General features: G+C 32.9%; 2 protein-coding genes across 11 annotated transcripts in view; one reads left to right on the top strand and one right to left on the bottom strand.

Annotated features, from left to right (window-relative positions):
* The window catches only part of LOC145960879 (A-type potassium channel modulatory protein KCNIP1), a 62,207-nt gene that overhangs the window by 15,531 nt on the left and 30,955 nt on the right, over window positions 1–15,721 (bottom strand). The window lies entirely within an intron of this gene.
* LOC145960878 (dynein regulatory complex subunit 5) overlaps window positions 1–15,721 on the top strand; it is a 26,525-nt gene extending 10,804 nt beyond the window's left edge. For 4 of the 6 annotated variants that reach the window (XM_083080574.1, XM_083080573.1, XM_083080576.1 and 1 more), the window contains 8 exons: window positions 967–1,158; window positions 6,121–6,291; window positions 6,377–6,515; window positions 7,047–7,284; window positions 10,566–10,721; window positions 11,203–11,317; window positions 14,700–14,866; window positions 15,377–15,721. In XM_083080574.1, coding sequence (XP_082936700.1) covers window positions 967–1,158; window positions 6,121–6,291; window positions 6,377–6,515; window positions 7,047–7,284; window positions 10,566–10,721; window positions 11,203–11,317; window positions 14,700–14,866; window positions 15,377–15,438 — 1,240 coding nt within the window. In that variant the 3' untranslated portion in view covers window positions 15,439–15,721. Of the gene's footprint in view, window positions 1–966; window positions 1,159–6,120; window positions 6,292–6,376; window positions 6,516–7,046; window positions 7,285–10,565; window positions 10,722–11,202; window positions 11,318–11,481; window positions 11,833–12,737; window positions 13,039–14,699; window positions 14,867–15,376 lie in introns of those variants that run through there. The other 2 variants (XM_083080577.1, XM_083080578.1) reach the window with 2 other exon arrangements.

Below are 15,721 nucleotides of genomic sequence, written 5' to 3'. Positions count from 1 at the left end.
AACCGCCTATTTTTTATTACATATTCTTGTAGCTTATCTCGAGAGCTTTCCAAAACACTATAATTAAGTTAGTTTTCATTAAGTACTTTCCGAGTTATGAGGCTTGAAATCATTTCTTAATTTTACAGAAACCGTAAAATATCTTGTAAAATCTTGTAAATTCATTTTTCGATTACTTTACCTTAATACTTTTATGTACAAAATAATGAGAGGAATCAATTGGTGTGAAGAAAACACATAGTTGTTTCGAAGAAAAAATATGTAATTTGCAATTAACAATTACATATTTTTTCTTAAGAATAACCATGTGTTTTCTTTACACTAATTGATTCCTCTCATTATTTTGTACATAAAAGTATTAAGGTAAAGTAATCGAAAAATGAATATTTTACAAGATATTTTACGGTTTATGTAAAATTAAGAAATGATTTCAAGCCTCATAATTCGGAAAGTACTTAATGAAAACTAACTTAATTATAGTGGTTTGGAAAGCTCTCGAGATGAGCTGCAAGAATATGTAAGTCAAACCAATGACACCATCTTATGGCCCCCTTCAAGCCATACAACTTTTGGCTGAAACATTTCTTTCTAAAATGCATAGTTTATGAAATATTCGACCGTTTCCAGACTTTTGGTACACCCTGTATATTAATAATATATATTAATAAATGTACTAATACATACTAATAAATCTTAATTTTTCTTTAATCATCTCATTTTAATTTTTTTGTGATTTTTGTGATTTATCCTAAAAGACACCTGTCTTATTAAAAATGTTTTAATTTTTATGAAGGAGGGTATTTTTATTTATTCACAGAAATATGAGACAATTAAAATTGCCTTAATTAGAGAATAATTATTTAATTGTAGTCAGAATTGATTTTATTATGGATTTATTAATATTAAAAGCGCGAATTTAAACAATTTAGCGCGTGTGTATATTATTTAATCGTTCTATTTATACAGATGGGAACACAATGATCCGGGCAAGTATGGGGATTCATGGCGACGATTATATTGCGAGCGCCACTTAGCCGAATATCTGGAAACTTTGGACGCGAGCTACTTCGAGGCTCAAAGAGAGGAATGCGAGAAACTAATGAGTCTCGTCAAGGACTACATACGTGTCATAAGACTTCGTTCTCTCGTGCCCATCAAGTAAGACGAGTTCACTTGTCGAATCCTCAACTGATTCTTGCGCTCGAGGCAACAATCATGGTCAAACCAAAACAACTGTGTATCCACAGTTTAGGAGAAATAGACTTGATTTTCCAATAGGCAAGATTTGTCTACCTAAAAACTAACATCTTGAGAAATTTTCTAAAAAGAGAGACCGTGCGCAAATTTTATGGATTCTAATTTTATTCAATACAAGCTTCTATTTAAGATTTTGTTAAATCTTGAGCTTTACGATATATTTAACGCGAATGAAAAATTTACAATTCATTCTAAATTTAATATCATTCCAAATCATTCATCATTCTAAATTTAATATCTCGAAGCAGAGCTACATCCAAGCTTCATTGGAGTCCCAAAGTCAAAGCCCAGGTGCCATGAATCTTTTCACAGGCAACCTTGTTAAAATACAGGTATACGAGAATTTGCTCAAAGATTCCCAAGTGAAAAATTAATCTGTATTTCTGGATCATCATGTCTCGAATAGCAATGAGAGATATAATAGTAATAAGAGATATCTGTGCATCGACAGAGCTTGCGAGCGGACCTTGCATCGCCGGCGAAATCCGCAGTTACGTATTTACGCCGGCCAGGAACATCCGAAAATTATTATTAGAGCCGGTCAGTTTGTCGGCTAAAACTGTCAGTGCTTGCACTTGAAGATCCAAAGGAGTGCGATGGACTCGCGCGTGTAAATATCGCACGAAAGCGTGGCGGTCGGTTCTATAATTGGCCGGAGTATCTAGGAGGCCAATTATAATCGCACACGGACACGTATACAGGGTGGCAGGGAAATTTTGACAGTCCCGAAGTGTGAAGGTAGATTGGCTCAAATTAAGAAGGAAGCTACTATACTATTTTGCGATATTCGCAATAATTAACGAAAAATTAATTAAAGAAGATCGACCAATGCGCGTGGCTAGAAGCACACGACGGTGAAGGCGGTCTGACTGTAACATAATGGCGGCGCGCGGCGAAGCGGTGATTGGGGAGGGGAGGAGCGATGAGTGTGTAAGCGCGTGGCGAAGGCTCCTCCCCTCCCCAATCACCGCTTCGCCGCGCGCCGCCATTATGTTACAGTCAGACCGCCTTCGCCGTCGTGTGCTTCTAGCCACGCGCATTGGCCGATCTTCTTTAATTAATTTTTCGTTAATTATTGCGAATATCGCAAAATAGTATAGTACCTTCCTTTTTAATTTGAGCCAATCTACCTTCTTACTTCGTGAAGGTAAAAAATTGCCTGACACCCTGTATATGCGTCGGAAAATCGCGAATATATCGTAGTCGATTAGTCCTCCTTTCTATTTGCATCACGAGTAGTTATCGCGATATCGTAAATCAGAGCCTATAAGTTAGCAGTGGCTATTTAAAACTTCATCCTTCAACGCGATCTCCTTCACGTCCATCTCCTCTTAGCTCTTACGAAATGCGAAAAGCTTTTGTTCCGCTTCGAAACAGTACAAGGGATCAGATGGATTGCCCTGTCTCTTTCCTGACAACGCCAATCACTTTAGCCAACGGCGGATACAGTTTACTGCTGTGCGAATATTTGCGACTGATTTGTTTGTTTTCCTTCGAAAGAGATCCAATCATTTTGCTCGTGTGCTCTCTGTTTGGAGCTCCCATCGCTTTCATTTCATTTCGAAAACTCTCTGCATCGCTATTTTTCGGGGAAATATCTCGAAACTAAACGCCTAAACTCGAAATGAAATATTGTGGCACGTAAAATATTCTTTTTATTCACGCGAAATATCTTTTTATCCATAACGTATAAAAGATATTTGTGCCTCTCAAGATGTTCCCTGTCGAGGGAAAGATTCCGATTCTTCACGACTATAACATTGCCTCCATTCAATTCGTTACCTGCGAGTCTGTGCTTAACACGCCGAATTTGTCAAAATCTAAACGTGACGGACTCGCGAGCGAATAAACCTGTTAATGCGTTAAGGATTCTAATTATACACAACGGAATATACAACGCCGGCAATTTGCCGCGGCCGTTTAACAATTTTAGATCCCGGGCGGAATAAATTTTCGCGCGAAATTGCAACACAACGCGGCCAAACTCGTATGTGTGACAGTTGATTCTGGACAGGCTGGCTAACAAACGCTCTTACAAAGTACAAAGTAATTTAGATGCAAGTTTTGCGACAAGAGAACGCATAAGCGAAACATGCAAACATAATTACTAGTGATGTAAAAATATATGAAATAAAAATATGTATTTAATAATAAACCACAAAAAAATAACTAACAGATTTTTTCCGTGTTTTCTAATATTTCGCGACTGCACACATGCAAAATTTTTAGTACATGTTTGGGAAAGAGACATGGCATTTGAAGCGTTTTATAAATACGCATTACGAAGAGTGTTCGCTTCGCCGTCATTTCATTTTTATTTCATTTCCTTATAAGGCCGCATTTATAAAATGTTGCCGAGAAGAGGGGCACTGTTTAAAAAGTATCAAAGGTAAATTTACATAGTTACGGTCGTCGAGTCGGCAGAATAGAGATGGTCTCTTATTGCCGCTGAAACCAAGTTGAAATAGGTATGTATGTAATACCTGGGAAGAATTCTCTCCGCGATAGGGCTTGCGAAACTAATCCCGGATAGAACAAGTGAAACGGTTTCGTACTCTCGTACTATTTTCAGAAAAAAAAATTAATTAATTTTTACATGCGCGAATTTTGCAGAGTTCCCGTATCAACGTGCAAAAAGTATAACAATACGAACCTTATGAACAATTTGAAAAGTGTATTCTGTAAATTTTAATATTCCGTGATTAAGCTTTATTACAGTGGAAACACACTAAACGTTATCTATTTCTTAAAAAAAATTGTTTAAATGAAATAATAGAGATTTGTAGTTAATTTCACTATTTTTATTTTTTTTAACCATTTTCAACATTAAATAATTCGGCAATTATGTTTTGATTCTATTAAATCTGTTAAAACATTAATTAAAATTGCAGCAAAAATATCAAAATATGTTTTTCAAAATAACAATTTTTGCCAAAATATTACAATATATGTTTAATGTCCAAAGATTTCATTTGCTTTAGATCCACAGTTTATTCGTCGCGTGTCTCTACCTAATTCTAACATCGAAGCTTTCAAACTCTAAAACTAATAATTTAAATTAATAATACACTTTCTTTTGAGAGTCTCTTTGCGAGCCATGGCAGTGCATTGATAATTTTAAAGACGCGTCTCTCATTACATGGCGCGTAACGTATGCGTTTTTAATAAGCAAAGTTGCGAGTCAAGGAAGCATTATCGTTCACGAAAGCGACCGCTGCTGGATCCTAGCTCGGAGATCGCAGTCTCATTTAATTAGAAGCCACGAGAGATCTTAAGGAAAGTAATTTTCTCAAATCACGCCGGGCTGCTCCCTTTTTAAAGCAATTCGTAAATCCGCTAGCAAGATTTATCTCCGCTTTTATTTGTACTGCGAATGATGAGTTTTTTTTTATCGCGACATGTTTGAATTTTATTTCCTCCCCTTAATAGTTTTTCGCAATTCAGCCAAACAACTATGAACAAAATATATTTTATAAAAATGTTTTTCACGATATGATATATATAAAAAAGAAATATGTATGAAAAAAAATTCTGTAAACTCTCATATAAATTAAAGCAATTATAAAATATTTTTGGTTATTTATAGAAAAGATTTTTTAATTTAATTTAATTTAAATAAATAAAATTATACATACACAGTTAATAATTTCATGAAATTATAGAAATTTTGGATGCAATATTTGATGAAAAAAAAATTAATCAAAAAGAGATAATATTTTCCCGAATTCAAACAAATTAAATAAAAATAAATATTAATAAAAATTTCAGTAAAGCAATAATTAATAAAGCTTGTACAGAGATTTCTTTAGAAATATATTTATCTCGATTTCTTTAAATAATAAAAATTCCTTTAAGAGTATTTTTTGCGCAAGATGTTATTCATGGCAGATGTAATTAATATCTTATATTAATTAATATACGTAAGCCTCTGATATTATTTTTTCAATGCTCATGGATTCATTATGTGAAATTCTATGCCGTATCAATCTAGTACATCCGACATTATCTCTATCATATATGTGGCAGTTAATATGGTCAGGCATGTGCGTGTTCTTCAATTATTCACTGCAGCTATCATGCGACCGTGTCTCTACATTCGCGATACATGTATAGCGTAATCAATCGTCCAATATTGATCAAAGCCTCGATTCGCTCTAATACATTAACTGTCTCGCGAATAAATCGTTGAATAACGACACTCGAACTAATTTTTTGCGTGCGTCGAACATTACATATGAGCTTATTGCGTAATGTCCCCTCGAAGTGTGTAAAATATTTTTTCCCGTATTAAAAAATATACCGTTTCTTTTCGTCCGCTCCTGTTGAGGTTTGATTAATAGCACGGGCGTAATATAAAAACTCGGAATAGATATAACAAGCGCATATATACATAACGGTGGAGGGATTATAAAATGAAGAGTTATCACGAAATTAAAACTTTTTTTTAATCGCTTCAGTAAGCTCTTTGAAACATCCAATGATATTTTTTAATAATTAGCTAAAAATAATTTTTAAATTAAAAAATGAAATTTATCGCTAAATCTTTGCAATATTGAAGCACTGAAAAAAAATTGTTAACTTGACCATTCAACCATTCAACTAAATTATTATATTTTTAATTGAAATATTCAATTATTTAAATTTAATAATACATATTAAATCTAACATGACATCTATTTAACTTAAATATTTAAATATTTCAATTAAAAAAATAATAATTTAGTCGAACGGTTAAGTTAACAACTTTTTTTTTCAGTGTGTCATGTGTTAAAAATTTCGTATTATCGCGCTTTGATTAGCAAAGATATTCATCGATAAAAAATTGATTGCTGATAGAATTGCGTTTGCATTATCTGCTTACAGAAAACAGGTAAAGCGAGTTAACGCGGAGAATAGCGAATCTACCTTAGAGGAAGACATCGTGCATCATATTCCCATGGCAATTATACTGTCGCAATTCCCGCATCTCACCGAAATTTACCTCAACTTTGGTATGATCTATATGGACGACGGTTTTGAGTGGCGGGATTTCGAGTAAGTTTCGCGAGCGCGGAGGATAAAGGGAAGATCCCGAGTTCGGGATGCAGGATAATCGATAAGAAGTTTATCGCTCCAACAGATTCTCGCTGGAGGATTGCATAAGTTTGGGGGAAGGAATTAAAGCCAGCTCGAAATTGAAGAAATTCAGTTTAACCCGCAGCAACTTGGATCGCCCACGAATCGCCGCTATTCTTCAAGGAATGGCGTCGAACGATAATGTTAGTAGAAAAATTCTTTATCAAGAGATATGAATAGAAATCTGAAATTGGGAAAAAATTTCAAATTTTCACAAAATTGATGTGGCATTCGATTGTCCAAAATTTATCCATATTTGTCCAGATAATCATTTTTGACCCTAAAAAAAAGTTACAAATAAATAAAAGAATTGAACAAATATAGACAAATCTCAGGAATGAAATTTGTTCCTACGCACAGCGTTATTCTCTATTAAAGAGTTTTAAAATGCAGGGATTTTCATGAAAAATATGCGTTAAAAAAAGTCTGCAAATGTTATCTATCTCAATATTTTTTCATTATGACAAAATGAAAAAGAATGACACTAGGTACTGCCTGGTAATACCTGGCATTATTAGCGTTTACTGCTAGATAATATTTTGAGAATATAATCACAAGTGACACAATTTCTCTCCTCGATGCACCACATAATGATAAATTTTATTTAATTCAGTCAACCGCATATATACAATTCACACGCAATGCACTGCACGTTTCAATTATCTCGGATACAGATCGAAGAACTGGATGTGTCGCATTGCAAGTTGATGGACACCGGCGCCCACGCAGTGGGTGAGTTTCTGTCGATGCATCGGAAATTGAAAACTCTGCATTTGACGAACAACAGCATAGGACCGATCGGAGTGGCTGGCATCGTTCATGGAATATTGAAAGCCAGCTCGACTGCTCTGAAAAATTTGGACCTCAGACTGAACCCCCTGCAAGATGAAGGAGCTGATCACGTATGCGCTCGTAAGTCCACGTAAGCGTTTCCATAATACCGTTTTCCCTGCCGTTTTCTCTTTCGATGATATCAAGCGACAGTGCAGAATATTCGAGAGAAAAGCAAAAAAAAAAGTACGAAATTCGCATTCGGCGTTTTTATTTCAAAACTAGAAATACGTATATTCTTATTTCTTGAGAAGCTGATACACAGAAAAAAAGGACATTCTTGTTTTGAAAATATATTTAGTTTTAACATGGAAATCTTGAAATGAGATTATATTGTGTTAATTAAAGAAAAATATAATTGCTTGAATAATTGCTTACTTAAATGAAGCCATTTTATATAGTTCAATCAAGAAAAATATATTTTTATGATTTAAGATTTAATTTTCTTGAATGGAAAAGAAACAATGTTAGATAGAAAATAACATTTTTAAATCAAAGATTATAATTTTCTTAAAGTAGAATTAAATAATTATATATTCTTGAGACAATTACAATATTAAAATAAGACTATAATATTGTTAAAATTTAAAATTATTAAATTCTTCTAAGAAGATTATAAATTGTTGCGTATATACGAAACAATGAACGCGTTTAAGTATATAAGTTTTGATTTGACACTTATTTTTTTTCTGTGTAATAAAACTAACAATTAAACAATTTCATATTCTTCCCATAATATTATTACATTTAATATTTAATGTTTCTCATTTAATTTTAGGATCCTGAAAAGACTAGTTATCTCTCTTCCCAAATCTGAGGGGAAAATAATCTAAAAAAGTTTCGGGATTAAAATTGTGTAGCCTCGAGACTTTTGGATAAAGCATCTTGTGTATTAAAAAGTACCTAACTCGTTGCTGAACTAGAGTAGTTTCGCGATGAAAAGATCGACAAGTTTTTAAAAAAGTGTTTAAAAGAGAGTTTTTAACAAGTGTTTAAAAAAGACTTTGGAAAGTTTTCCCGTTGGGCATGAATATAATAGTAGCGAATATATTAAAATTCACTATCGGATTCTTTAACTTATAAACTCTCAAATAAATCTCATGACTTTCAGATATCTTTTAATAAAATCGACAAATATTTGTGTGTGTGCGTGATAATAAATTTTCAATGTACACTTAAACTTTTCCAATTTTTTTAGTTATACTGTTACACAAATAGCACGTACAATTTTCAATAAACAACTCGATTCATCACTTACGTTCTAATGAGATAACCTTCCGAGAGAAATAGAGCGATGAGCGTAAATAGACGTGTGATTAGATTTAACGATTATTCTCTACAGTTCTGTTTCTTTATCCTAGAACAACGATATATACGCGATAGATGAAATTCTTTTGTTTCTTTGAAAACGCGCGGCGCTACTCCGGAGATTATCCATTTGTTTTCTGCGGAATTTAGTGCTTGGGTAATATAAAGCTCGCCCAAGTAAATTGAAATTTAATGTTGCGTGTAGTGCTGCTTTATCCGAAGCGTTGGCGTGCGGATGCGTTGCATCCTCGCCAAACAACGAAAAATTCTTCATATTCCGACACACTATTCTCTTTCTCTCTGGAAAAACTAATATTTATCATTATAGGTATATATGATCGATAATAAACTCGGGTTTCTCGAAATGTACGTGTTCTACTTACGTTCTCGAATGTAATATTCAAGACAAATAACAAACGCCAGAGAATTTTTTGATTAGAAAATTTTTCGCGAAATTCCGTGAACGATTAAGAATGTTTTATTCGCGCGGAAAAATGCTGAACAGATGCAAAGAAAATGCAAGCGTCTAACGTTGAAAAATTCAAAATTCATTAAAGAAAGTATCCTTATCATGAATTTTATTTTAATATCGTGTAGCCATTTTATCGTTCAAGAAAAAAGTCTATCCGCGATCTCGTAACAAGCAAGGTCGCGGTGAATGCTATTGCGAATTAAAAAAAAAAGAAAAAGCTGAATTCTATATAATCGCGAAACATTAGCATAGCATAATCGACCCGCGAGTCGAGAAAGCGTGGCATAAACGGCACGCTGAATTATTTAAATAAATGCAAACTGAATAGCAAATCGCGGCATGCGCGTGCATACAGATCGCATGTTATGGCACGCGGAACGTGACCGAAGCTCTCATTACATATAAAAATATATGAAAGGGCAATAGCACTTGCCATTACAAGAGCAAAATCACTGCCGTAATTTCCCGGATGTGCAATACACGTGTGCTGCTTATCAAAATTATAGAATCAATTTTGCATCTATAAATGAAAAAAGATAGGTTCACTTTTGCAGCTTGGAAATTTTTTTTTAATTTTCTTGAAAAAGTTCGGTTGGCATTTTTAGATTGTATAACCGGGGGGGGGGGGGAGTGCCTTAATAAAAAATATTATATATGATATATATATATATATACGATTGCGTGTATTGCTGAGCTTAACCTCTTCACTGTCAGTGACCCCTATAGGAGCCAAAAAAATTCGTGCCACTTTTGCTTCATGACCCCCATAGGGGCATCTTGAAAAAAACATGTTATTACTATTACGATTTGGTTGTCCTTGGGTATTTTAAGGTTTCTGAGGTCGCTGAATTCGAATCTGAAATCAGAATTTCGAACTTCAAAATGGCGGATCAAAATTCAAAATAATTTTGGGTTTGAATAAAAATGGGTTTCTTATCGTTTTTGGGGTCGCCGAATCTAATATCAGATTTTCCAAATTAAAAATTGCAAATTTAACGGAGTCAATAACCGCCACGTCCTCGATTCGTGACTCTGGATTCGGCAGAGAGCGGGATTTAAAAATAATTGAAGAGAGAAATATACAACCTTTATGTATGTCAACTATTTGTTCGAACTCTGGTCTGCCATATTGGATTTGCCATTCTCAATTTGGAAAATCTGATATTAGGTTTGGATTTTGCAACCCCAAAAATGATACACATTTTTATTGAAATTCAAAATTATTTTGAATTTTGATCCGCCATATTGGATTCACCATTTTGAATTTTGTAATTCTGGCTTCAGATTCGGATTCGGCGACCTCAATAATATTTATACTGACGTATTCATGCAATTTTAAAAACTTTTTTCTTCGACACACTTTTGGCACGGAAAGTTTCTTTTCGCTTGACAGTGAAGGGGTTAATAAATAGTCATTTTTAAGGTTTTATCTTTACATAAAATTTATATTATAATTTTGTATAAAATTTACTTTATAATTTTTTATATCGCTTATAATAAATCTGTTACGATAATATCGTTAATTTATCTACAAGAAATTATCGTATTTATATGTTTATCATTTTTATCATTTTTATTACAGTTCTAGTGAGAAACAAAACGTTGGAAACTTTGAATATCAGCGGCTGTGAATTAGGATCTGAAGCCGGCATAGCGCTTGCAGGAGTCCTTTCTTCCGGCTGCGTGAAACTTGAAACCCTATCTCTCGATGTATCAAACAACGATTTTGGATTAACTGGTATTGAAAGGAAAATTGATCCTCCTATATAAAATGTATTTTTCTTTGAAAATATTTTTCTCGTAGTAATATAACTCAATAAGAAAGGAAAAGTTTAAAGGAAAATCTCTCAAAGATCTGTAAAGTCATCTATAAATGATATAATTGAGATAATAAGTATAAAGGAAATTTTTACAATTTTTTATAAAAATATTATATTATATATAAATAATGTATGTATCAAAAAATTGAAATAAGAATCTCGAAATAATTAAAAGGTAACGTATGTATTAACTAATAGCCGTGTGAAAATTCCTAAAAAATGGCAATTCTGTTAATTCTAAAAAAATCTGTTAATTCTTAAAAAATTATTATTGTTACGTTGTGTTATTAAAACAACTTTCCATCCGACATATAATAGTCTAACAAGAATCTAGTGTCTGGATCTACTCTTGAAAGATTTGTAGCATGATGCAAAAAACGGCAATAAAATTTGTTCCAGCTGGGGAGTCATTCGAAGCGGCCGTGGCCTCCTGCTCGTACATTATCCACTTGGATGGTCGAATGTGCAATTTCTCGAAAGAATCGGAGTACTCGATCAATGAGATGGCGTACAGGTGAGACCCGATCATCGGATAGAATAAACATTCCATCTGTTAAAATTCATTGAACCTTCGAACAACCCTTCTCTCTCTCTCTCTCTTATTTTATCCACGATTTTCATCATCCGACTCGCGACGGGAGATACAATATCGTAAATTTTAATATTAAACCTCTTAAGGGACAGAAAGGACTAAAAGGATGTCGTAGAAGCGTGCGCAGCCTGCTGCAGATTTATAAATTTCTGTCGTGTTTCCATGATACTTGACTTTATTGGCGATTTTATGCGGATCTTCCACATATATACGAACCATATACTCATTGCTCACCCGTTATAATTTATTAAGACACGTAAAGAGATTGTTATATTCCTAAGAGGAATCGTGCGATTTCTATGTGCTCGTGATATAATTTCCAAATGCTGCTCCTCGTATTTATATTCCAAACCTTATAATGTATTTCAATGCAATGTATTTCACATCGTACATCATATCTTTCTTTTTAAATCAGAATAATGTATTAAGCAATCTTACAATCAAATATGTGTATATACATATAATACACACTGTAATATTATTAATTTATTTAATTTATTTAATTAATATTTTTTATTATTACATTAACCCATTATTAGTATTTATTTCTTATACAGTATTAAAATAATAAATAAATAAATATATATATATATATCAGCCCTTTTTTAAAGTCGGAATTAAAATAATGTACAATTAAGTAATTCAAGTATACGTGTATAATACACACTATAATTGTTATTAATTTACATTTTATTTATATTTTATTTTAATATCTTATTTAAATTAATAATATAAGATTGCATGTATATATTTACTATATTTAATTCTTACTAACATCTCTTCCTATTTTATGCACGAAAATGCGTTTTATTTTCTGAAAATTTTATCGAGAGACAGACGAGGCGAGATAATTCCTTCGACATTCCGATTCTCTCCAAGTCAACGTCGTCGCGAGATATCCGATTCGTTCTCGGTTGGCAGGCTGTGTTTGCAAACGTCATTACGCCCGAAAGGACAACACGATCGCCGCCAGAATAGAATAGGTCGACAACTCCAAGGTGCAAGGAGTCCGCGCGACAAGGACGGCGAATCTTGCAACGTGCTTGGCGACGCGCCAACCCTTCGCCAGGAGATAACTTTTCTCCTTCACTAGACAGACGACAATGTCACTACGAAGAGACATCGTTAATACATACCGCGTTAATTCGCAAGAGCGAGTTCGATTGTCATAGCCGAGGAAGATCGGCAGCGAGATTCACCACAAGTCACTGTCCCTCCCCTCGCTTCTCGCACCCAGTTACAACTTTGTACACGCGCTATTTAAACGCGCCTCGTTCCACAACCCAACGCTAATTTAGTCGATCGATTTATCCGCTTTTCCTTCCTTCCTTTCTTTTTTTAGGAACGCACACGCGGTTATCTCCCTCTCTCGTTACGCAGATCTCCCGCTGATCGTACCTTCCGTGTACCTTTGACCTATTGACGCCGTTTACTCGCGTGTCGCGTAATATAAACGTAGCACAAGGATTCTCACTGAATACACCTCGGCGTGATTCTAAAAGGTCCATCGCACACACGAGATGAAATTCTACGCGGCAATCTTTCAACAGCTACAAGTAAAAATGAAAGACGCGTCCAGCGACTTGACATCAGAAATTAATTTGTCCCAAGTTAACAGCACACGCTTATCTCGCCAGAAAAAATGTATACTTGCGTTCTCATAAATTTTAATACAGAATATTGTTATTTTTTCGATATGTTTTCCGACTGTATCATTACATCTTAAGTCTGATTCATCATAATTAAGAACAAAAAAAGATACATTTTTGATAAAAAGATATATCTGTGATTTTTTTATCTCTGATGACAAATAAGAATAATTTCCTTCCTCATACTTGAAAAGAATCGTCATTGTTATCATGTTTCGATTTATTGTATTCTCATTTTTTTAATATTGTCATTTTTTAGATGGGTTTTCCGACTGTATCATTACATCTTAAGTCTGATTCATCATAATTAAGAACAAAAAAAAGATACATTTTTGATAAAAAGATATATCTGTAATTTTTTTATCTCTGATGACAAATAAGAATAATTTCCTTCCTCATACTTGAAAAGAATCGTCATTGTTATCATGTTTCGATTTATTGTATTCTCATTTTTTTAATATTGTTATTTTTTAGATGTGTTTTCCGACTGTATCATTACATCTCAAGTCTGATTCATCATAATTAAGAACAAAAAAAGATACATTTTTGATAAAAAGATATATCTGTGATTTTTTTATCTCTGATGACAAATAAGAATAATTTCCTTCCTCATACTTGAAAAAAATCGTCATTGTTATCATGTTTCGATTTATTGTATTCTCATTTTTTTAATATTGTTATTTTTTAGATGTGTTTTCCGACTGTATCATTACATCAAGTCTGATTCATCATAATTAAGAACAAAAAAAGATACATTTTTGATAAAAAAATATATCTGTGATTTTTTTATCTCTGATGACAAATAAGAATAATTTCCTTCCTCATACTTGAAAAGAATCGTCATTGTTATCATGTTTCGATTTATTGTATTCTCATTTTTTTAATATTGTTATTTTTTAGATGTGTTTTCCGACTGTATCATTACATCTTAAGTCTAATTCATCATAATTAAGAACAAAAAAAGATACATTTTTGATAAAAAAATATATCTGTAATTTTTTTATCTCTGATGACAAATAAGAATAATTTCCTTCCTCATACTTGAAAAGAATCGTCATTGTTATCATGTTTCGATTTATTGTATTCTCATTTTTTTAATATTGTTATTTTTTAGATGTGTTTTCCGACTGTATCATTACATCTTAAGTCTAATTCATCATAATTAAGAACAAAAAAAGATACATTTTTGATAAAAAAATATATCTGTGATTTTTTTATCTCTGATGACAAATAAGAATAATTTCCTTCCTCATACTTGAAAAGAATCGTCATTGTTATCATGTTTCGATTTATTGTATTCTCATTTTTTTAATATTGTTATTTTTTAGATGTGTTTTCCGACTGTATCATTACATCTTAAGTCTGATTCATCATAATTAAGAACAAAAAAAGATACATTTTTGATAAAAAAATATATCTGTGATTTTTTTATCTCTGATGACAAATAAGAATAATTTCCTTCCTCATACTTGAAAAGAATCGTCATTGTTATCATGTTTCGATTTATTGTATTCTCATTTTTATATCCACATTTTCGGTCTACTGCAATCGCGCATATTTATCTTCCATCGACCACATTTTTCAATTTATTTTATCGCAATGAGTTATTGCTGCCCGGTCGCAGTTATAAATGTTTGCATTCTACGTTTACACAGGAATAAACAAAATATGAAAAAGGAAAGGAACAGAGCAACGTTTTCTCCAAGACACGTCCATAATTCATCTAGCGCCAAGAATCTGCAACAACATCCGGAAGTTGGGCCGTCATTCTCAGAGTCGACGAGTATTGTGAATCATTTTACTGGCAGACAAATCGATGTCGGTAAGAGTTGCTGTATTATTTTCTTCGTGCGTTATATTGCGATTTAATCTCTGCACATGAAATACAGCGGCGTTGTGCAAAATGTAAAAATATCACGCGAATCACCGCTTGTTGCCATACGTCTTAACTGATTTAATTTAAATGAGCTACATTTCGATTGCGAAGATAAACTCGCAAAATTAGCAAGATAAATAAATTCAACTCAAGGAAATGTTTATAATAAAATATTTAAGTTTATAATAAAATATTGTTTATAAGAAATATATAAGAATCTTATTTTATATATTCAATATTTGTATTCAAATGGAATCTCTGAACGCAATCTTATATATCTATTAATATATCTAGCATTTATTTTTGTAATTTTTGATGTAATTAGTTCTCTCATAACATTTCAATTTAATGAACTTGACTACTTTTCGAGCTTAAAGCGACACGAGTTGCTTTAAAAAATGTTCAGAACAAGATTTCTAAAAGTTATTAAATTTAATTAAAACCATGGAATTACAGACGAGGTGGAATTGATGAAATCAATTCTCAAGACTTGGCGTAGAAACAATCCCACCTATTAAGGGAAGCAGACGAGCTCTCTCGTTTATGGAAAATTTAAGACACCATTTGGCAGCAAAACCACGAGCGAGACGTATCCAGCAGGGTTTTCAGATAAAAAGCGATCACATACAGGCTCCATATCCATGGCTAGCTCCCCAATTTCAATGAATAAAACTATTTTTCGAAAATGTACATAACTTTCATATTTATTACTAAAAAACGAAAGCTATGGATACTTGCCAGAAAAATCTTGTAGAATATTCATCTCATAGTAATAATTTTCTACATGTTTTATTTCTGTAT

This window comes from Camponotus vicinus, unplaced genomic scaffold (assembly GCF_025532165.1).
Source record: "Camponotus vicinus isolate PSW18456_S1 unplaced genomic scaffold, iyCamVici1.0 SCAF_10, whole genome shotgun sequence".
Lineage (NCBI taxonomy): Eukaryota > Metazoa > Arthropoda > Insecta > Hymenoptera > Formicidae > Camponotus > Camponotus vicinus.
The sequence above is the reverse complement of the archived record's forward strand: the minus strand, read 5'-3'. Positions and strand labels throughout refer to the sequence as shown.